Source organism: Gracilinanus agilis, chromosome 4, assembly GCF_016433145.1.
Source record: "Gracilinanus agilis isolate LMUSP501 chromosome 4, AgileGrace, whole genome shotgun sequence".
NCBI lineage: Eukaryota > Metazoa > Chordata > Mammalia > Didelphimorphia > Didelphidae > Gracilinanus > Gracilinanus agilis.
In genome coordinates, this window is record NC_058133.1 from 63800617 (window position 1) to 63825897 (window position 25281).

The 25281-nt window shown below is 34.0% G+C and overlaps 1 protein-coding gene across 1 annotated transcript in view; it reads right to left on the reverse strand.

Moving 5' to 3' along the window:
* Positions 1 to 25281, reverse strand: part of KIFAP3 (kinesin associated protein 3) — a 188882-nt gene that overhangs the window by 73174 nt on the left and 90427 nt on the right. Inside the window, exons 11-13 of the mRNA XM_044675890.1 lie at positions 9707 to 9807; positions 959 to 1067; positions 389 to 501 (exon numbers count right to left, since the gene is read on the reverse strand). Coding sequence (XP_044531825.1) covers positions 389 to 501; positions 959 to 1067; positions 9707 to 9807 — 323 coding nt within the window. The remainder of the gene's footprint in view (positions 1 to 388; positions 502 to 958; positions 1068 to 9706; positions 9808 to 25281) is intronic.

Genomic DNA, 25281 nt, shown 5'->3' on the forward strand with positions numbered 1-25281 from the left:
AAAAGTTAAGTATAAATGTTGGAGGGAATATCCACAATGAGATAAAAGATGATGATGACATCTTGCAATCATATAGGATCTTAAGGTTTGCAAGCATTTTACACACAAAATCTAATTTGATACTAATAAAACCTCTGTAACATAGGTTCTATTTACAACTCTTATTTACTGATGAGGAAATTGAGACCCAGAAAAATAGATGGAATTGTCCAGGGTTCACAAAGTTAATAAGTGTCTGAGGCAAGATATGAACACAGTCCTTTCTCACACCCACTATAATGCTCTATCTGCAACTTAAGCTCCCAGAATAAATACAATGATACAACATTTTCTATCCATAGGATGGCACTTGATATAACTTAACACATGATAAAGTATATGCACTTACAATAAACAAATTTTTTGTTGGTCCATCATGCTGTGAAATATTCCTAATCATCTTCATCAGCAGTGGGTCCTTGAATTTTAGAGCTCTCTTCATGAGCATCTTCAGGCCATTTCCTATAGACAAAAAATACAAAGTCAATTTATACCAAATACAATTTGACTTAAAGAGAATTAAAAAACCCCAACTCTCTCAATATCAATTGTATTAACAAATAAGAGATTAAAAGAGAAGCAAACATAAAAGAGAAAAGTTTCTTTCTAGGAAATATATAAATAACCAATATTAATTTTAGATAACCTATGGCAGAATATAAAACTGCCCTTAATGTCCAATGTTTCCACTCAAGAATATACTGGGTTATCCATCTATTATGTAAGACCATTTCAGAACTTCATAGTAATGATGACTAATACCTGTAGAGAATTAAAGCCAAAAAAGATGGTTCTTGACCAGCTTGCAGTAGTGGTTGCCCATTATACATACATACATACACACACATTAATGTCTTGTCAATTGACTGAATGCATTTTATGCTCAAATATGAGCAGTAAGAAACTCAAAGTTACTGACCTTCACAAATAAGCTGTACATTCCTTTTGTTAGCAGCAAGGTTGATGCAGAAGGAGATGAGCTCTAGTTCAATTCGTTCATCAGAGCATTCAAAGAGCATTTTCATTAGCTAGCAATAGATACACATATACCCTGAGTTAAATCACGAGAATATTTTAAAACTTAAAAAACAAAATAGATGACAAAGTTTCAATATACACACGGCAAAAACCTCATAATCAAGAAATAAAAACAATGAAAAATTATTTGAATGCATAAAACTGGTCAATGACATTATTGTCTTCTTTTGGAAATTAAGAGATGAATATCCATGAATGGTCCCCATCTATCTTTGATGACTAACTAAACATACAAAATCATACGAAACAGGTGCCCAGGCTAGCTATGTCTCATTCCTATCTGGTGTGCTCTAGATTATCATTACCATGACCCTGAGCCAAGTACCCTGGTTTCCTTGTCTTCACTCCAATCCTCTTCAGCTTCCTTTTTAGCATCCTTTTGTATGTGTCTTTCCCTACTAGAATGACCTTGAGGGCAGGATCTTACTTTTTTTTTTCTTTTATCTATATCCCCAGCACTTAGCACAGGTCCTCCCACATAGTGAGTGCTTTATAAATACTTGTTGAGTGTCTGACTGAAATACTTATTTAATGAACTCTGGCTGCAATGGGATCAGGACAGGACCAGATGTTAAGGGGAATATAAAATAAGTCTAAACATATTTCATAGGTCTAGCTTACACTATGATTGAAGAAGTAATAAGACTTATTCTATGCACAAAAAACTATGATGCAAAGAGATAATGCATGATACACAACTAATTATATATATGTATTTGTACAAATATCTAAAAATAGATATATTGTGGTATAGACTAAGAACAAAAGGGGCTCAGAGAAAAGTAAAATGTGGGCTGGAGTAATTTTTAAGTCTTCATTGAACAGATGAACAAAGGGCAATAATTGCTACCAATAAGTATGATGTATTTGATCATTCTTTTTAAAGGTCATAATAGCTTTTGGCAGAATTGATATTTTTAAAGTATAGGGAAGATCTTTTAATATTTATGTTTATCATAAAAAATTCCCAAATACTTCTGTATTGACTGTCATTGAAGACCCTGAATAATATTCAGAGTCCAAAAAATTCTTAACAAGCTTGACTGATAAACTGAATCTAAAATGAAATGTAATAGAGATTAGTATAAAGTTCTCTAAGTTACAAAAATCAACTTCATCAGCATAGGATTGAGAAAGCATACTTAGACAACAGTTGATATTAGTTTTTTTTTTTTAGTTTTTTTTTTTTTAATTTTTTTTTAAACCCTTGTACTTCGGTGTATTGTCTCATAGGTGGAAGAGTGGTAAGGGTGGGCAATGGGGGTCAAGTGACTTGCCCAGGGTCACACAGCTGGGAAGTGGCTGAGGCTGGGTTTGAACCTAGGACCTCCTGTCTCTAGGCCTGACTCTCACTCCACTGAGCTACCCAGCTGCCCCCTAACAGTTGATATTAAATGACCTAGGAATTTTGTATTTGAGATTTAGAGCTAGAAGGGACCATAGAGATCCTTGAAGTCTAATGCCCTCATTTTCAGAATGAGGAATCTGATAAGGACCAAGACAAAGTAGGTAAGCAGAGCTAATCCAGTGATCCTTCTCTTATAAACAATGCTTCTTTTTGTGCACTATAAGATTAATATGCCTAAACAGTATGTCACAGCAACCAAAAAAACTAATGCAATATAATGTAATGCAACACAATATTCTTACTCACATGGTGATGAACAGAACTGGAAAATGTTGCCCAACCATGCTGACTGGGTCCTTTACTAATTTATACTATCTAATCATAATTGGGCCCTCAATATGGCAACTTTTATTCTTCAACTGATTTTCTGTTCTACTCCCCAGAGTAAACTGTTCCAAATCTTCTCTTTGAGGAAGCTGTGTAATGTAGAATGATGGACTTGGGAATTAGGAAGACCAAAGTTTAATTCTTACCTCAGAAACTTATTAGCTAGCTAGGTATGTGATTTTAGAAAAGTGACTTAACTTCTCAATTCTTTAGTTTTATCATCTGTCAAATGAGAGCTAGAATCAATGGCCTCCAAGGGTTTCTTCCAGCTCTAAATCTATTATCCTATGATTCTCCTTCCTTTCTCTTTATCTCACAGTGCATTAACATCAAACCCCATTTTCTTTTCATTCATAGTATTCTCTTAAGTGGTCCTTTTTTCCTTGCCCAGGGCAACCCTTGAACCCAACCCCTCCAGCTTTTTCTAGCACATTGCATTCATGATCACCCCTCCTTCAATTCCCAATCTTCAATCCCTTTTTCTCTACTAGTTTTTCAATCCTTAAAAAACAAAAAAACAAAACCTCTCACCCAATCTCATCATCCCTTCTATTTATTATCCTGTATCTCTCCTTCCTAATACCTGTGTAAGCCCTTCTTTGTCAGATAATCATCTATATCACACATCCAATAACTGTGGGTGAGCCTCAAGATTCTGGTCTAGGCTCTCATCTTTTTTCTCTTTGTATTCTCTCTCACTAAACTCATTGGCTCCCAAAGGGTTATTTATTGTGTTTATGAAGATGACCTCAGTTATTTATACATCTAACCCTAAACTTTCTCCAAAACACCAGTCTTGCATCATGAACTGCGTGTGAGACATTTTAAATTTTATGTCCAACCAATTAACATCTTAAATGCAACATGTCCAAAACCAAACTCATTAACTTTCCCCCACCAACCAACCTTTTTTCAAATTCCCTCTTATTCTTCTGATTACTCAGGTTTACAAGCTTAATGTCTTCCTTGACTTCTTCATTCTCATTCATACTGCATACACACTTAAGTTGTCATATTTTATCATTTCTAGAACTACAATATTTCTTACTTGTCTCCACTCAGATAGCTATAATTCTAATTCAAGCTATTATCATCTTTCACCTAGACTGTCACTTCTGTCTCTATATCTCTAGACATAGAGTGCCTGGCATATGGTAGGCTCTAAATAAATGCTTATTGCTTATAAATTCCATGATCCAAGATGCTGAATTAGAAGAGTAAATAAAACAAAGTCTTTGGTAAGTAAAAAATGAAAACCTCCATCTAAAACTGAAGCAATTTTAAATTTTACTTTTTGCTTAGATTAGATTAAACAAAATATGAATTGTCTTGAAGAGAAGAAATGAAATAGAATTTAAAGGAGGTGGATCTTAAATCAGCCATGAAGTAAAGATGAGATTTTAACAACAGGTGAATTTGGCATATTTATGACTTGGAAGTATTTATGTACTTTAAAAATTGTAGTAATGCAGGTGAATGGTTTAAAACATGCATAGACACCCTAAATGGATGCTCTTAACTCATTTGTAACTGATGCTTGAAATCTTGAGAATAACATCAAGAGCAACTAAAACCCAAGACAACTATACAAATAAAAAGATACTGTATCAATTATTTAATCTAGTCACTAGATGTGTAGATTTCATTAGCTATTCATATATCAACCATCTAAGTAGCTACAAACTAAATAAAACTTTTAGTCCTAATGTTTCAATTAATGTAATTAATATTTATTTTATTTGGAGTTTTCACATTCCAATTTAAAAACATTATAGATTTATTTCAAACTTTTACTGTTTTAAGATTTAAAAAATATCAATTGGTTAATCTCTAGCTTGCCTTATAGAATGATTCATGTCACAAATAAGAATTAACCAATCTGAGATTCCATAAAATTAGCACTGCCCTGATTTATGAGGTCGAAGGAGTTGATAATTTAGGTGATGAGGTTATTTTACCTGTCAGCAATTCTCACATTAAACTCTTAAAACTTATTTGGTTTCTAATTATTTTTATACGTTTTTTCTTAAGTCAAATTGTTTTTTTTAGCCTTAGCAATTCTCTTACAAAATCAAGAGAAATTAAAACTTAAAATGAATAGAATGCATTCTGATATAGAATTAGTTCCTTATAATAAGAAAAAGAAACTCACTTCAATTCCAATTAAACCCATTCAAATTTTAAAATAATAGTTTAATATGACCTCCACGTGTACCATTATGCTTTTATTTAATTTGATTGCTACCCGTGGCACTTCAAAAGTGAGTGTAATTGCTGCCAACTAGGAAATATTAAAATTAAATTTGTTCTGCTTTAACTATGTCCATTGTCATCTTTTACTGATTTAACAGGAAGGCACTAAAAGGTCTATGGCTTGTGCAATGAAGAGGCAGTAGTGTTCAATCAGACAAGTCCCATATTGAGTATCAGATACCACAGACCCAGGACTGAAATCACTGTGTCTAGACTCTCTGGCACCTGACTTCACTTATTTACCAGTGACCAGAGGCCAACCCCCACAGCTCTCTGTATTCACATACACCTCTGCACACATCTCCCCCCCATCCAACTCCCTGCCCAAACATCTTTGAATGATTATGCCAGAACTTTGCATGCCTCAGGAATCTCTCCTGACTGGCTACTCCCTAACTCGGCTGTTTGAAGTGATGCTCTGGTTTCTGAACTTCGGCAGATAATGGCAGGCAGGAGCAAAGGGTGCTGTCAGAAAGGACGTTTACCAGCATTCAGCTAAAAAGGAGCATGTAGATCAAAGAGGGGCCCAATAGGACAACTGGAGTGGAAAACATGTGGGGAGCTATGGAGATCCTTGCATACTGTTCTGTGGTAAAATATTAAATAACACTATGACATCATTACCTAACCATGCACTTTGATTGGCCATTCCATTACTAATAAATACTTTTTATAAGCATCTGGATGGCATTTGCACCTATTTAAACAAAACATGCATTTTAGAGGTCTAAATAACAATGAACTGTTAATACCTATTTTTAACTGTTACTAGAATACAACCAACCATTAACTCCTGACTTCCAAAAGGATGCTTACCTGAGATAATCTACGCACTGAGATTATAAAAAACAAGCAAAAGAATCTACTACATGACTAAAATGGCCCAGCACATTGGTCAAGTAGAGATAAAGAGAATGTATCAGAAATAACCTTATATAGGGAAAGTAATATAATTGTGAGTATGGTGTGTGATTTGTTTATTTTTTCAACAACCATATACTAAATATGTACTATGTTCAAACCACTGTTCAAGGCAGTGGAGGAGACAGGTCCTCTAACTGTTAATATAACAACAGAGGCACAAAAATAGTTTTAAATTGGAAAATGAATGGAACTTAGAATAAAGAGCTAGTCAAGATGCACCTAATCATCCTTCCCAATTTGTTATTTAAGAAAATACTCATACTGATTTCCTATTTTACTGTCATTATGACCTATTTATACTTCCTATTTGACAATGTTATGTATAATGTCCCTTGAAAAATTGCTTACCTAAAACTGCTGGGTACAATTTCAAAGAGAACAAACATTCTGTTAAACCCTATGAAATTCCAAATATCAGATATGGCTTTAATAAGTAAGTTAACTGTTTGTGGTCACAGACCAGTTTAAAGCACCATAAACATTGCTTTGAACAACCAATGTCTGCTGCTCTGAACGGAATGTTCGTTACAGCTCAGTGAATGATTAGTGAAGTTAGAGGAACCATGGATCTAATTGAAATTTCCATGGTTCTTTTATATTGCAATAAATTTGGCACTGGGTAGTTATAAACCATGTCAACATTTCCCTTAAGTGTGCCATAATTGAGCCCCGAAGTGAAAGTTGTAGGTGGGCATCACTGCAGTAAGAAACACAGTCCACTGGATACTTTGGTTTTCTCAAGAAATTGCCTCCTTCCTATAGCAAAAACAAGGAGAAGGATGTTTACAATAGACTTTGGTAATATAATTTTGCTGTTCCCATAAAAACTGAATGTTCAAAAGGAAAAAAAATCTTAGCTTTTTGGGAAAGTTTGAGGAGATTTTAATCAAGAAACACAAACCATAAACATTCTGAAAACTTTCCATGGCAAATTCCCATTATGGTCATGTTTGATGTTAGAACATTTGTCAAAAAAGCATAAGAAGTAGTATAGTTCTTAAAAAGATGACAAGAAACAATTCACAAAGGGCTTTGAGCTTCAGAATCAATAGTAAAAATGCCTCAAGAAATATACTAATAATATAGTGGGTTTAAAATATGTTCATATTCCATAGTCCTTTCTTTATTAATAAAATTTCATGTTCAAACCTTTGTTTACATCTCCAATTCAGAAAAAATGGGTTCTAATTTAAAAAGTCAACAAGAGAATTTTCTCTCCCAATTTACTCTGTATTTCTCTTTTACTGAATCTAGCTATCCTGTGACTTTAGTCTACATAAAGCCCATCAATCTAGACAAGGGCATTTCTGGCTTGGCTGATTTCCAGCTCATATCCTGTAGTCCATGAAATTTGGACACAAAATGGAATTAGAAAAGAAGCCCTCTTTGAAACTGCAAAGCAGAGGCCTTCTCAACACGTGGAAATGGAGTACAGTAAATCACCTGAAATCTCCCTCTTATGGGGCTACTCTTTTATTGAAAACTTGTTTTGACAAGGGGCTTGATGACACAAAGCACTGACCATGCAGTGTTTTGATGAGAAGGCCCATCTGTAAAGATCCATTGCATATTCTTTTGAAAGATATCTATTTTCCATAAATAACTGTAATTAGGTTACCTCTTGGAATGAAAGCCTAATGGCTTGTGAAATTTTCTTTAGTTGAGTGTTCACCTTTTTTTTTAACTCCCTGCAGGTGTAACTTTAGTTCTATAATAGGAAATATAATTATATTACAATTTAATTTAGGTGAGATTGATGTTTGATTTAAATTAGTGAAAAGACTTAATTTTTTAAGTTTTATTTATTTCAAGAATTTTCAATATAGAAACTCCAATTAAGCTAACAAAATATTTCCTGGTAGAGTTTTCAGGAAACTTAAGAAAGATTTTTAATGAACATATTAACTGAGAGTAGAAAGAGCCCAGGTTTTGGATTAAACTGGGTTCTAATCTATTTGGCTTTACTACTTAGAACATAAGATTAAGTAAATCTTACCAAAATCAGTCATGTCCTTCAGAACACAGACAAAGATACCAACTATTTGCGCCAAAATAAAAAGTTCACTTCACTCCATCAATAACAGCCAGACTATTTTTGTTAGAACATGGACAAGAGCCCCCAGGATGAGATGCCATGATAGGACTATAAAGTGTACTACTGGAAAATCTAAGTTCAATGAGAGTAGATACTGTTTAACTTTTATCTTTGTATCCTTAGCTCTTGGCAGAATGCATTGCACATATTTAAGTGTTTAAAACTGATTTACTGATGGAGAGGTGGGATGATGGATTGTCTTTACAAATGGCAATTCCTGAAGCATTGTCAAGATGCCCAGAGAAACCCTAGAAACAGACTACTTATTCAAGATAGTTATTGTCACAGAAAGTCAGAGTTGGAAACCTTATCATCTTATGTAGAGCCAGAAAGGGCTGAAAAGGACATAAGTCAGCTAGGATCAAGGACTGGACATTTTTTCTGTTGCCCCTCCTACTCCACAGTGTCTACCAATCTAGGAACAAAGACACTTTTGACCTGTATCCCTTCCTCACCATGATGGAGGAGAAAATACATTCAACATTGGAACAAATCCTGAATAGAGCAGATCTGATATCAAACATACCTCAGCCCTCAATAACTAATTCAGCCTTAGGCCTCCAATGACTTGCCTTTCTCCGGATGTAGAGAAAAGCAGACTAGTCATCAGTCTTACTACTAATGCACCCTGTCTTTTTCCTTTCTACTTCTGCTTTCTAGCTCTTTCTTGAGGAGTGATGATTAACGTTATCTGTGCTACTATGAAGAGAGTATTGGGGGATACTGGATTCACTCAGAATTGCTGTGATGCAAAATCACAGGTTGCCTTCTAGGTGGAAGTTTCTTCTCTGACTAGCTCTCCCTATGATCTCATACCCATTCATGACAGCTTCATCCCTCTAGTGCTCTGTTTTTCCATATTATTTTCTTGTGCTATCCTAGATCTGTGGCAATCTGGTTTTAGAGTTAATAAAGTACCTCTCATGTTAGGTCTGTACCTACCTCCCTCCCTCCAGAAATTGCTTTGTAGTTACTTATGTGTATATATTGTTCCATTCCCCACCAAAAGAATATAAACTCCTTGAGGACAAGAACTGTTTTATTTTGCCTTTGTATTCATAGTCCTAGTACACACTTCTTGGCACATTTTAAGTGCTTAATAAATGTTTGCTTATTTGGTATGATCACCTGAAATGAACAGGTAGGAAATATTTCAGTAACACCATCCAACATACATGTCTCATCTCTTGCCTCTACACAAGTGATTCCCCCAAATCTAGAATGCATTTTGTCATCATCACTTCCACCTCTTAGAACCTTTAGCCTTTTTCCAGAGACAGCACAGGTACTACACTTCTAACATGAGGTCTTTCCTTATCCTTTTATTTGTTAATGTTCTCTTACTTGAGGTTAGATGGTACTGTTGTCTATATACTTTAAATTTACTTATCTGGGAACATATGGCATCCCTCCAGGAGAATGGAAGTGCCTTGAGGACAGGGTAACTTTCATATGTATCTTTGCTTGCATGGAGCTGTTTAGTAAATATTTGTTGAATTGAAATGATTCATTCAAGTATTAAAGTATAAACTAAGAAAAGAGAATTGGCAAGGAAGGTGCTGGAGAAGAAAAGTAAGAAAAACAGAAATCTTGCAAATTTTTCTTAAAAAAGAAATACCTACCTGTGGTATACAATCAGTATATGCAAACATAGATTTAAATCGATCATCCATGCTTATATGGTAGAGAACACACATGGCTATTTGCTTATAATTTTCATTACCTGAAAAGAAAAATCACATATGATAGTTTTTTAGTATAACATCCAGAAATACAAATATACAAAGAATTTATTTTTTAAATTCCTACTTTAGTGTAATTGTTTTCAAATGACAACCAGAAGACTTGAATCATACTCAATTCATCTTTGAAGGTCAGTAAGATCCTCAAAAGTGAATGTTTTAATTAAAGTGAATATCTGAAGAAAAGAACTTTCAGAAAAAGAACAAAGCCATTTGTAATTATGAAAAATTGCTATTTTCCCTATTGAGTGTGATGATATAAGGATAGGACATTTTATAATCTTCTTTTACTGACTTTACCATAGTTTGATCTAGGTTACATATATTCAATCATGCAAAACATTTCCATATTGGTTATGTCATGGAAGAAGACTCGTATAAAACAAACAAAAAAGTGGAAAAAAGTAAAAAAATAGTATGCTTTGATCTGCATTCAGACCTCATCAGTTATTTTTAAGGAGTTAGAGAGCATTTTTCATTACAAGTTCTTTGGAATTGTTTTAGATCACTGTATTTCTGAGAATAGCTAAGTCATTCATAGTTGATCATTTTTCAATATTACTGTATGTAATGTATACAGTGTTCTCCTGGTTCTGCTCACTTCACTTTGTATCTGTTCATAGAGGTCTTTACAGGTTTGTTTTTTTAAATCACCCTGCTCTTCATTTCTTATAGCACTAATGTACTTCATTACAATCATATACCACAACTTATGCAGTCATTCCCCAATTGATGGACTTTCTCTCAATGTCCAATACTTCGCGACCACAAAAAGAGTTGCTATGCATATTTTTGTACAAATTCATCTTTTTCTCCTTTTTTTATCTCCTTAGGATACACACCTAGTAGTGGTATTGCTAGATCAAAAGAAGTACACAATTTTAAAGTCTTTTAGTCATAGTTCCAAATTGCTCTCCAGAATGGTTAGATCAGTTCACAACTTCACCATCAAGTGCTTTAGTAACCCAATTTCTTCACATCCCCTCCAACATTTATCATTTTCCTTTTCTGTCATATTATGCAATCTGATCGATGTAACATGATATTTCAGTTTTTTAAATGTACAGCTTTATAATTAATACTGTATTAGAATGCTATTTTTCACATGATTTGAAAATTCATAAGCTTTGATTCTTTCATCTGGAAACTGCCTGTTCATATCCCTTGAATATTTATCAATTGGGGAATGATTTGTATTGATACAAATTTGACTCACTTCTCTGTATTTAAATTATCAAAAATATAGGCTGTAAGAATTTCCCCCCAGTTTTCTTCTTCCCTTCTAATCTTGGTTGCATTGGTTTTGTTTGTGCAAAACCTTTTAAATTTAATATAATCATGATTTTCCATTTTATATCTTGTACTGCTTTCTATCTCTTGTTTGGTCATAAATTCTTCCCTTACCCATAGCGATGAGAGATAAACTATCCCCTGATGCTCTAATTTGCTTATGGTATCATCTTTTATGTCCAAATCATGTATCCATTTTAACTGTATCTTGGTATATGGAGAGAGATGTTGGTTTATACCTAGTTTCTGCCATACTTTTTCCCTAGCTTTCCTAGCAGCTTTTGTCAAAGAGTGTGTATTTTGCTTCAATATTGTCCCAAAAGTTAGAATCTTTGAGTTTATCAAAACTAGATATTACAGCCATTTATTACTGTGTATTGTAACCTATTGTGTATTCTAACCTATTCCATTTATCCATCACTCCATTTCTTGGTCAGCATCAGACTGCTTTATAATATAATTTTATATCTAGTATGGCTAGGCCATTTTCCTTCACATAAAAAATTAATTCCCTTGATATTCTTGGTTTTTTGTTCTTCCAGATGAATTGTTATTCTTTTCTTGAGCATGATAAAATAATTTTTGGTAGTTTGATTGGTATAGCATCGATATTTTTGCTGTCCTCCCAATTAGAATATAAGTTTTTTAAAAATAGAATTTGTTTTGTTTTCTTTGTACAGTGCCTGGCACATATTAGGTGCATAATAAAGGCATGGTGACTGATGATTATAAATCCTGTGGACTGATGGTATTTAACCTATAAATCACAACAAACAGGTTGTTTTCATTAACAAAACCAGTTTTTATTTGCAAAAAATTCCTTTATCCAGTGTTGAAATACTTTATTCCTAAATTAATTTTTAAAACCAAATGATTGATTTCTTAGATATTATGTTTTGCATTTTCCAATTCTGTGATGCAATTTGCTCTATCATACATGGATTATATGTTTCTTAAGAATTAGAACTCATGAGGGCAGCTGAGTAGCTCAGTGGATTGAGAGTCAGGCCTAGAGATGGGAGGTCCTAGGTTCAAATCTGTCCTCAGACCCTTCCCAGCTCTGTGACCTTGGGCAAGTCACTTGACCCCCATTGCCTACCTTTACCACTCTTCTGCCTTGGAGCTAATACACAGTATTGACTCCAAGATGGAAGGTAAGGGTTTAAAAAAAAAGAATTAGAACTCAGGGTTGAGTTGAATATTTAGTATATATCTAACCAACATTTATTGCATGATCTCTTTATTTTTTAAGCATTCAGGAATGAGAGGAACTAAGACCAGCAGACAATAAGAGATGCTATGCTATATACATCAAGATAAAGACAGGGACCTGCTTTGTTCTTAAAAGTCTCAAGATCTGAGAAGTATTTTTAAGACAAAAGAAATTGTAAAGTACTTTGTAACTATAAAATACTTAATATAAGTTAGAAACTAACATAACATTTTACTTCATATCCTACATCATCCATGTCAATTAAACTCTGATAAGCCATTATAGCAGTTTTTGAACTAGTCGTGTATAAGAATTTGTTTTCTAACCCCAAATTGAAAACATTAAAAAGTCCCCGCATTTTAGAAAAGAGCATTAGACATGAAGGAGTACATTCTTACTACAACAATGGGAGTGCTTGTCATTTTAAATGTGTAAGTAAAATTTTGTCTTTTCAAATTTTCATGACATTTCACATGAAACTCCATCTTCCTGTTGTCTTCTATTTGCACTGGCTGGCCCCCATGACTGTCCTCTTTGTATCCATCTAATATTACCCAGCCTTATTATTTTAAGTGATTTTTCCATTTTCTAAGTCATTAGACTAACAATGCTTTTTTTTAAAAGGAGTGATTTAAACTCAATAGGACCTGCTGGATCATAATGGGGAAAAATGAGAAATCAATATAGCAGTTAAGAATCTTAACTGTAAATGTTGCTAATTATAGTCAAAATCCACGAAAAAAAGTATGTGCTAAGAAGTATATACGCTATTGGTAACAGTGGAAGAATTCTTTTTTAAATTTTATTTAATTAAGAAAATTTTTCCATGGTTACATGATTCATGTTCTTTCTCTCCCCTCCTCCCATTGCCAATGTGCAATTCCCCTGGGTTTTACATGTGTCATTGATCAGGACCTATTACCATGTTATTGATATTGGCACTAGGGTGGATTGTTTAGTCTACATCCCCAATCATATCCCTATCGACCCATGTGATCAAGCAGTTAACAGTGGAAGAATTCTGAAAAAAAGAGGTTCCAAAATAAGGAGTCATGACAGATAGAAAAGAAGCCAATAGCTCAAATAGGTGAGTACTCCATAAAGGAGATTACAAGTACAGGCCTTGAAAAGCAGAAATGAGAAGTGGTTGTATGAGGAAGGTGAAGAACATGCATTCAAGTAAAAGTTTTGGAGAAAAGAATCCCATAGTAGCACTTCAGTATGATAATGGAGGTAGTGCTGCAGCAACTGATGCAGAAAACAGGAGATCTGAGCTATAATATCCCAGTTCTGACTATACTTGGTGACCTTGGGTAAGTCATTTGAGTCCTTTTTTTCCTTGTTCCTCATATTTAATATGAAGTTTGAAATAGATGACTTCTTAACTTCCAGTTCTACAATTCTGTCTATAAAATTTTTTAAGTTATAGAAGAGGTCACTATTTATTAATCAAAATACAATAGAAAAGTTTAATACTATAACCAAATTTGGATAAAATTACTGAACACATTAACAAGAAACTAAAAAAAATGATTAATTCTTATAAATAACTAAATTTTGTAACACCTCCCAACTTACTTAGTTATCTAATTCCTATGATCAACATATATTTTTTTTAACCCTTAACTTCGGTGTATTGTCTCATAGGTGGAAGAGTGGTAAGGGTGGGCAATGGGGGTCAAGTGACTTGCCCAGGGTCACACAGCTGGGAAGTGGCTGAGGCTGGGTTTGAACCTAGGATCTCCTGTCTCTAGGCCTGACTCTCACTCCACTGAGCTACCCAGCTGCCCCGATCAACATATTTTTAAAGAATAAACTTTTATTTATCTTTTACTAATACATTAAGTAGGGGCAGTTAAGTGCTGAGCTGGGAGTCGGAAGTGACTGAGTTCAAGTCTAGACTCAGCTACTTAGTAGCTGTGTGACCCTGGGCAAGTCACTTAACCCTGTTCCCTCATCTGTAAAAGAGATTTAAAAGGAAATGCCATTTCTCTCCAATGTCTTTGCCAAGAAAACTTCAAATGGAATTACAAAGATCATAGATAAGAAGACCCTGTAGGATAAGACACCCGGGCAGTCTGGCCTGCACTGACAAAAGCAGGACACCACTCTTAAATATATAAAGAGTCAGACACAACTGAAAAATGACTACAACCATTAACTAAATTTTCTTCCTCACAAGAAAGCCATCTCCTGTAACAAATAATTGTATAAATGAGAAGAAAAAGAAAATATCAGCAAAACTAATCAAGAATAAAAAACTCTGACAATAGATGCAATTTTCTGTACTTTTTCATGTTTCTTCTTTGAGACCAAGCTTGTTCTTTGAATTTTACAACATTCATTTTCAATTATTTTATGGCTGTTTTTATTTCCATTTATATTGTTGTTGTGTATATTATTTTCTTGACTCTGCTTAACTAATTCTGCATCAGTTTATAAAAGTCTTTTAATGTTTCTCTCTATTCATCCTATTTGTAGTTTCTTACAATAGTAATATTTCATTACATTCATGTACTACAATTTGTTTAGCCATTCCTAACTTATGGAAATCTAATTTGTTTACAATTTTTTACTACCACAAAAATGTTACTATAAATATTCTGATACATAAGAGGCAATGAGCATCAATGTTGATAGGATAGGACCCATTTGCAGCCATTAGAACAATGAAAGTTAAATGAGGCAGGGTGGAAACTAAAGTAAATAACTATTTTAATTTTAACAAGTTGAGCTTCATGCTGAGGCCCTTAATCTACAAAGTCCTGGAAAACAAATGGGTACTCCATAATGGAGTCAAATTACTTAGCTGTAAAAGATCTCAGACATGAGTCCAACCCACTATTCTTTATAGAAGAAGCATGGTTTGACAGAAAATGCCTTCTTTTCTTTAGGGCTTCATTCTGTACTCACAGAATCATAGAATCTCAAAATCAGAAAGGAGCTCTGAAGCCATAACAATTAGCCCCTTTTTGAAGCTCTCTAAAATAAGAGAAAACTCAGTATGCTCAAAATACTCTACATTGGTTTAAACAACAGTTCTCTATGTTAGGAAGTTTTTCTTTCTTCAATATTTTAATGGATCTAGCATAACAAATGAGATAATATCTGCAAAATATTTCACAAACCTTAAAGTGCTATATGAAATACTAGTTATTATTACATGAAAAATGGGGGTATTCCCTCAATAAATGCAAATTGTGACCCATCCATGTCCTGTGTCTTTAAGGCTGCATTTGGCTCTAAAATATATTTGATACACAATAAAAAATACACTTTTTTTCTTTCAACTCTTACTTTCTCCCAGTAATAACATTAAGACAGAAGGGCATGGGCAAGGTAAATGGTGTTAAGTGACTTGTCCAGGATCACATTGCTAGGAAGTATCTGATACCAGATTCAAACCCAAGTCCTCCCAATTTGAGGATTGGCATTCTGTCCCCTGTGCCACTTAGTTGCCCCTCTTAGTACTGTTCAATCAACTGTGCCTATAAAGTTATGGCCAGTAGAATGTTGTTTGCAAAAGCCTACTGGGGTATGTTTGATGCAAATGTAAATTTTTTAGAAATTTATGGAACAATGAGAAAGTCACCATGTAGGTAAGACCTTTGGCAATACTATATATGATATTTTCTAATTATCTAGTATCTTTCCAGCCTGAGAATCAGAGAATATAACAACTCTCTCAACCAACATCTTTGAAACTGTGTCATCTTCAGCATAGACCTTTTCTTTTTGTCTTTATTTTCTGTACTGTAACTTACATTCTTCATTTTGTACATCAGAGTGTTCTACATCATTTTCCATAATGCCATTTTTATTGATTCACTTAATACATCAGGAAGTACAACGTTGGAATATAAATATAGTGACTATTGTCATTCATGAAGAAAAACTAGTGCATTCCGAAATGTAGATTTTTTTTTTTTTTTTTTTTACTTTTTCCTTCTGGGTCATTATCCTTCTAGCTTCTCCTTTAAATGCTCCTAAAATCAACTGGCTTAATTGGATATTTTCTCAAGCTTTTGGCAAATCACTTTTTTTCTTTTAACAATTACTCATTGTTTTATAAGACAGCATTGATCACAATCTTCCTTTGTAAGGTTTCACAGATGTGTTTATAATCTAAACTAATGTGGTTCTTGCCTTAGTATATATATACCTTCTTCTCTTTGGTGAGGAGATAAAGAGATTACTGGCTCAGCAATTTCTATGTTCTTTGTCATCTTTGCTTTTCACTCACCAAACTTCCAAAGAAAATGATGAAAGTCCATGTTTGCATCTATTCTTTTGTCCATTTCTCAATTGAGAATGTCAGTGGCTTGTATGATTAGATTAAAATGAAATGGTTTTATTTACAGGCTAAATCCTTAAAGTCTTCTAAGTATCAATGTTGATTTTTACCTTTGCTCTTAGTTGATGGTTAGATTGTAGACAGCTGATTCAGAAAAGTCGCCAAAATGGATAACCAGCCACTTTCTGACATTTCAGTAAGAAATAATCAGTTTCATAATTGGTATTTACTATGTTTGATATTTTTTCGCTCTCTTCTGGAAGAAAGCATTAATGATATATTGATATGAGGCTTCTATGCAGTTTATAAGTTTTGGGCCTCTTTCATTTTCTGATCCTAAAGCATATTTTCCTTTTTTTTTTTTAATTCAACAAATATCATTAAAGAATAGGTTCCTCTAAAGAGGAAGGTCTTATTGAATTCTTTATGGAATTTCTCTAACTTTTCATCCTTTGCAAGTATTGGTGGTACATAAGATATAATCTTATTCATGGTTTTTTTTTTTAAACTCTTACCTTCCACCATAGAATCAGTACCATGTATTGGCTCCAAGGCAGAATATGGTAAGGGTTAGGCAATGGGGGTTAAGTGACTTGCTCAGGGTCAGACAGGTAAGAAATGTCTGAAACCAGATTTGAACCTAGGGCCTTCCAATAGGCCTGGCTCTCAAACCACTGAACTATCCAGCTGCTGCCTCCACTTTTTAAAAAATTTGTACTGATGCTCATGAGTACTACAAAGTGAAATGGACAAGTATTTCATGAAATTCTGTTTCTTATCTTTTTGATGTATGATGAAATCAATTTCATCAATTCTTTTATATGCTTTGCCCATGAGAACTAGGGAGCCACACTTTTCTACTATTCTTATAGTCAAGTCTAAGAGTTAAAAAATGTTTTCTTTACATCATGTCTAAATTGGCCTGCTTTTCAACTCTAACCCATTTTTTTTCTCATTCTGCCCTCTAGATCCATGCAGGAAAAGGATAATTCTATTTCTACAATGTAGCTCCTTCAGATACTTGATACCAGTTCCTTCTTAAGATACTTCTTAAGTATTCACTTCTTTAAGTTAAACATGACTGGCTTTTTCAGGTAATCTTCATATACTGCACTGTTTATGGTCCCTTTTGTCCTGTTGGTCACCCTCCTTTGGGCTCACTATAGTTTGTCTAGGTCTTTCCTAAAATCTTACTCCCATGACTGAACAAAATACAACATATGTCACTTACAGAATATAGTGTAACTATTATCTCCCATGTTCTGGACTCCATTCCTTTTTTTTTAAACCCTTAACTTCTGAGTATTGGCTCCTAGGTGGAAGAGTGGTAAGGGTGGGCAATGGGGTCAAGTGACTTGCTCAGGGTCACACAGCTGGGAAGTGTTTGAGGCCGGATTTGAACCTAGGACCTCCCTTCTCTAGGCCTGACTCCCAATCCACTAAGCTACCCAGCTGCTTCCCTCCATTCCTTGCTTGAGAAAGCATAAGAGAGCATTTGTTTATTAGGTTGCCAAATCACTGTGAACTCACACTTTGTTTGCATTATAATACTAAGATTGCTATTGCCTTGGTCCCTTAGTTTGTGCTATTGTTAAAGGAGAAATGGCTGGCTGTCATCTGTTGGCTACTGGTTTGTCCTTTTGAGAAGTCAGTAGGAATCTGGAGGTTCTCCTCTAGCTTCCACCCCAAGACCTAGCCTTTGGTGGCCCTGCTCCTTTGTTGGTCCTTTCCCCTTCATACATGTATGGAGGAAGGCCAGGATTCTTTTCTCCAGTTAGCCAAGCTTTGATTTAGGCATCTCCTATCCTAAATGGCTTGTTTGCTTTTGGTCCCCTGGGCTGTTCCTCCTTACTTCTCCAGTAAAGACCTGGGGTAAATAAGTGAATATATATTGATATAGTCCAGTTCCAAAATCTGTTTTCTTGCCCCCTGGAAAGGGACACCAAGCTTGCATCTTGACAAGGCTCTGTGCCTGACTCAGCTCTGGGCTATGGTGGGGTGGGGGTGGGGGGAGAAGAGCCTAGCACTGCCTCATCTTGGGCTCCTAGTTTTCCCCAGGAGTGAGTAGGAGCCTTGCAGCTCTTCCACTAGTTCCTAGTTCCATGTTTTCTAGAATGCAAGAGGATAGTCAAGAATGGAAGCTTGTTGTGGAGATGGAAAAAAGAAATGAGAAATATTTCCTGACAAATGTGGTCTCCACCATCAGACTTGGCAGATGACTAAATTTACTTGGCTGAATAGCTTTCTTTGTTTTAGAACTTTGATTTATCTTCTAATGTTTTTCCATGATATCCCTCTACTTCTAGCCCTTCATGTACCCAGACTAATTTATCTGGTTTGTATAGCATGACCTCAAATAGTGCCATGGAAGCCTTTGCGTTCTTTTTCAGGTCCACTGTTAGGTGGAGAGACTAGGGAGTATGGCAGAATTGCTGATGTATCTAGTTGAAATATCTTGAAGGTTTCTATGATCAGAATCAGTTCATTTTTTGTAACTTAAACTTGACAAAGTAAATGCGCTTTCCTCCACTTTATAGTTTGCTCATGGAATGAGATTGGCCACAGAGAAGTGCAATTATGCAAGCCAACATCCAATTTCTCCTATTCCAATTAGATTTCTTATAGCCATTTTACTTTATTATAGAGGAAAAAATGTAATGGCCTATTTTACTGACTTTTTTCTGAAAGTAGAAAGACATTTGCTTTAGTTGTAAAGAAGGGAGTACATGATAAAATGTTTTGTTTGATTTTTCGTTCATTGTACACTGCTTCTGAACATCTATTGATGTTCAACTGAACTGTGCAGTTTGTATTGGAGGAGAAAAAGACATTGCAAACAAGGGTTTTAAACCCATACCTTCTGTCTTAGCATCAATACTGAATATTGGTTCTAAAGCAGAAGAGTACCAAGGACTAGGAAATCAGGGTTAAGTGATTTGCTCAGGGTTGCACAGTTATGAACTCTCTGAGGCTAGATTTGAATTCAGGACCTCTCATCTCTAAGGCCTGGCTCTCAATCCATTGAGCCACCTACCTACCAAGTAGGTTTTTTTATAGATAAATGTTACAATCTTATAGTAACCTGAACCCTAGGCTTACTGATACTTGACATTATAGCATCTTAGTTTTGTGATATACCTCTTTTCACTCTCAAATAATAAATGTATTTTCTAAATATGAATACAATATATACATTTATTAATAAATTTCACTATAAAAATATATTTCTTTTGTGAGATGGAAATAAACAAATGCCTGAGTCTTGATAACAAAAGAACACAATATTTAGGATAGAAAGGAAAGACATGACATGGAAAAGGTTTCTGAAATTAGCCTGTTTATTCCTCTAACAAGAGCTGTGGATAGGAATAGTAGTAGTGGCTCTTTGGCAGACACCAACTTGCTATTTAAAGCTATTCTACTGCCTTTCAGTCTACATAATAATAAACAGCTTCTAAGAGAGATTAAATGATCAGAGTGAAATTTAGAGTTTAATCCCTAATTATAAGCTAATCTTTTACATATCTTTGGAATAAAAAGACCCAGCTGACTTCTTAAAGTACCATTTTAAGATGAAGAAACATTTATAATCTTACTAAGTGGTCTTCTTTACAGAAAGTTTCATTTTTGTAAAACTTCTCCTAAGAGTCCTAAACTCTACCCAAAAGAATAACAGATATTTCAAAAAGGCTCTCATATGACTAGTCAATTATTCTCCAATGGAAAGCAGAATAAGTGAGATTTTGCCAACTGTCTATATGTTGGCACAGTATAAAAGATTACCTGAATTTCAAGAAGTACAGTGAAAAGACTGGCAGTTTTGAGAATTAGAGCCTTAATGACTTGAGGTAGATTAGTCGAATCTACTCAAGGAGAAAAGGCAAGATAGAAAATAATGTCCCAATCACAATGGAATCCTTCACTATTTGTGATAATATAGAAAAACTATGATGAACTCTTTGGATATTAAATGCAGAGGTCAAAGTACTTCTATAGGATTTCCAGAGGAATTTACCAATTAAGTAACTGAATCATTTGTTTGAAAGTGTTACTGAAATATCTTAACACTTCTGCAACCATTCCAGAAAATTTGGTCATTCCCAGATGAGGTTAGTTATGCCTTAACAAAACCAATCATTAACTCCAGCAAATGATTTTGTGGGAATTATTGCTGTTATAAAATATATTCAAGAGTTTATAGAAACAACTCTTTTTTATTTTTAAAATAAATTTGCAGCTGTAGGTCAGCTGGAACAGCTGCAGTGGAGAAGAAAAAAAAACACAACCAAGTCTTGTAGCTGCTTTTGCAATTAATTTTTTGCCAATTAAAAGGCAAAATACATACTGATTAGGTTCCAGATTCAAAATGTCTTCAGTCTCGTCCCACTAACTCCCAAACTTTGAAGTGATTAGTAAAGGGCCATTCAGCAACTAATTTCTCAGACATTTAGGATTTTGAGATCTGTATTTTCCATTTATAGCTCAGTCAAATAAAAATATGAGTTCTGAATACCAGAAGTCTAAACCAAATTTCCGCTTCTGCTGTAGACCTAGCCCAACACTCTGTGAAGAAAGTGAGAACACAAATTATGGGCCACATTATTAGCCAGATTCTCATTCTCCTACATACCCCCATGTCTGCCTTCTAAATACAGGACTCCCTTTGAAGTCAACAAAGACTTCAAGTCCAGATGAGAGTGGTATGGGAATATGAGCACATCTGAATCAGAAAAGAGCAGTGCTGAATAGTAGTCCTGAGTTAATCAACAGTGGAACATTAATCTAGTGCAATATTTTCAGAAAATAACAAGTGTCATTACGTTGATTATGGATGTGTATATATATATATATATCTATTTCAAACCTATTTAAATATGTCATAATAAATATTAATAGGTCAAGGTTCCACAGACCCCAAAGGGTCTGTGAATGTGAATGTGAAAAAATTACATCATTTTATGTATTTAAACATCTTATTCTGAGAAACTGTTGATAGGGTTCAAGAGACTTTCAAAGTGGTCCATGACTTAAAAAAGGTTAAGAACTTTTGAACTACAGGTTAGTAAGACAAGTTCAATTTTCATGAGTTTTTTTAAAACAAACTATAAACATATGCTAAATTGGTGCATTTAATTCAGTCTAATTCCACAAACAGCTAAGTGCCATTTATTTAGATTTCTTCAATGCAATAATTAATTTCAAAACTACTTACTGTATCTTAGTTTGATGAAACATACATCAAATAGAATACAAAGATTAGCTACTTTTTGTTTTGCACAAAATTGTGCCTGGAATCAGAAAGCAAACTCTCAATTCAAAACTGACTTTAGACAGTATCTGTGCTACCACAGGCAAGTCACTTTACTGACATTTGCACCTCTATTTCCCAAGATGTAAAAGGGGATTAATAATAGCATCTATCTTATAGAATTGTTGTGAGGATCAAATGAGATCTTTGTTTAAAAAAAAGTGATTAACAGAGTGCCTGGCACAGAGAAGTGGCTATGTAAATGTTTATTCCTATCCTTCCCCCTTCTTCAAAGGTTTTTAAGCTTTTACTGGTATAGGCCAATGGGGTTGACTGGGCTCTATCTCAGAGTAGAGATATATGTCTATCATTTAAGATCTATAATGCTGGCTATGCTACAAAAGAGTTGAGAAAAAGTAAAAAATTACATGAGTAAGTTAAAGAATTTGTAGGTCAGTGATACATATGAAAAATTTCAAGCTTGGAGTAACTTTCTGGTTAGATGACTGATGCAATGATGTATTCTGGGTGCCCAATTATTTAACTTAAAAATCAAAAAGTTACCAAACTTGAAAACTTGTAAAATGCTGATTAATTATGTGTTTGTATAAAATCCAACAATTTGTGTTTTACTATATAAAATTACAATGATGTTATTAAAAAAAACCTTTTCAACACAATGTCTTCCATTATTTTATGACTGATTTATTTTAGTGACATTCTTTCATTATATCCAGATCAGTAGATATTATAAAAAAAGAAGCACTTTAAGTAGTAGTTTTCATCATTGCAACTTAAGCAAGAAAATAAATACTATATAAACCATATAAATTTGAATTCCAATAGTATAAATAAGGACAAAACCTTTTAATAATAAGCATTTTCTAGCCAATAAGCCCTTTCCATTGACCTATTATTTACTTAATGTGCTTTAGTCAATTTTTACTATACAAAAAATGGAAACACCTTAGGCAATGTTCACACACAACATATTAGAACCAGCTGCTGCAGAAGAACCTTAAGAAAAAAGGCTTCTTGATTTAATTGGGAAAACAGGAGGAAGCATAAATTTTACTGCCATTAATAACTTCAAGCAATCTTGATATGACTTTACCTCACTTTGACGGCTAGACATGTGCTTTGTGTTAGGGTGTTTGCCACATCTGACCTTTATTGTTTGTTCACTTGATCAGGTAGGAAAATGCAGGGGTTTTTATAGGATAAATGAGGCCTATTAACATTGGAAAATAGTGCAGTAGCCTATGAGGAGCTGCTCTCTGAAACAAATGTGTGAAATTCCAAAACAAGTTTGGTAACAAAAAGGTCAAAATTCAAAAGTCATTAAAAAAATCTTTCAGTTTTATTTAAAGAAACTTTTATAAAGACAACCATGTTTTTAAAAAGCAAAAAAACACACTAATTTAAAAACAAATCACATCTTCAGTCTTGAAAAACCATTTGGGATGAGCCACTCAGGATAGAAGTATATAATATTTCACTTTTCATAATAAATAGTCTACAAGTTAATGTGCAAGTACTATCTGCATTAGTTGATACTTTTGAAAAATTCAAAATGAAATCATATCTAAGTATTGTTTTAAAATGCAAACATAAAAGAATTGTAAATGTTAGAAACCAATTTTCTAATGGTGTTTCAAAGACAGCTGATGTGATGGCCAGAAGAAATAATATTTTAAGTTTTAAGGGATCAAAGTTGGGAATCCAAAACTATCTACTTTGGCCATCTCCAAAAATGAGTGAAATCAGATTTGCCTCAACCAGAAAAGAACAAACATTTATCACTTAACTCTTGAACTGAAACAACTCTACATATTGATGAAATGTTTCTCCAGTGCTGGAAAAATACTCTCAGATCCAGATTACTAAAGTATAAACTAGATCAAGAGAAATCAGATCTCCTTATGTGATTTTTAGGAAACACGAAGCCAATTCTGGACTTGCTCTTCTAGAATCCAGTGCTTTCTCCTCCCCATATTTTTACATCAAATTGGGATATTTTTAGATAATCTTAATTCATCTTCTAAAAATGAGAGTCTGACCTGACCTTGCACTGAATAAAATCTCAGATTCCTTTTCTGAATGATTTATGTCAAACTACAAAACAAGCACAATAGATGCTACTGAATCTGAATCCTAATTATTTCCAAGAAAAATAATAACAATAACAAAACTCATTTGGAAGAACAAAAGGTCAAGAATATCAAAATAATAAATAGAGTCTAATAAATAAATAAATAAACAGATAGAGCCCAATCAATCAATCAATCAATAGAGCCTAATAAATAGAGTCGTGGATTCATGTAAAAGGTTAGGAAATCAACACATAGTAGTTAATGATCATAATAATCTAATGTTCAATAAAACCAAAGATCCAGTCTATGCAGGGAGAACTCACTATCTGACAAAAACTGCTGGGAAAATTGTAAGATAATATGGCAGAAACTAGGCCTAAACCAAGATCTCACACTATATACCAAGATAAAGTCAAAACCAAAATGGATACTTGATCTAGAAATAAAGGGTAATACCATAAACAAATTAGAGAAACATGGATAAGTTCACCTATCAAACTTATGGATAAGGGAAGAATTAATGATCAAAAAAGAACTTGAGAACATTACAAAAACTGATATAATTTTGATTACATCAAATTAAAAAGGTTTTACACAAACAAAACTAATGCAACCAAGATTAAGAAGGGAAACAAGTTGGGAAATTTTTTTCATAGCAAGTGTCTCTGGCAAAGACCTCATTTTCCAAATATGTAGAGAACTAAGCCAAATATTTAAGAATACAAAGCATTACCATTGCCAAATGGTCAAAGGAGGCAGTTCTCAGATGAGGAAATTAAAACTATCGATTGTCACATGAAAAAATGCTCCAAATCACTATTAGAGAAATGCAAATTAAAAAAACTCTCAGGTATCACCTCACACCTATCAGACTGGCTAATATGAATAAAAAGGAAAATGATAAATGATGGAGAAGATGTGGGAAAATTGGGACATTAATATACTGTTGGCAGAACTGTGAACTGATATAGCCATTCTGGAGAGCAATCCAAAACATGCCTAAAGGACTTTAAAACAATGCATACCCTTTGATCCAACAGTCCCATTACTAAGTCTGCATCCTAAAGAGATCAGAGAAAGGGGAAAAGCTCCTGCTTGCACAAAAACATTTTTGTGTGTGTGTCAAAGTAGTGTCAAAGAACTGAAAACTGAGGGGGTACCCATCAATTGGGGAATGGATGAACAAATTGTGATATGTGGTTGTGATGGAATATGACTATGCCATAAGAAATAATGAACAGGATGAGTTCAGAAAAATATGGAAAGTCTTATATAAACTGATGTATAATGAAATGAGCAGAACCAGGGGAACAGTAT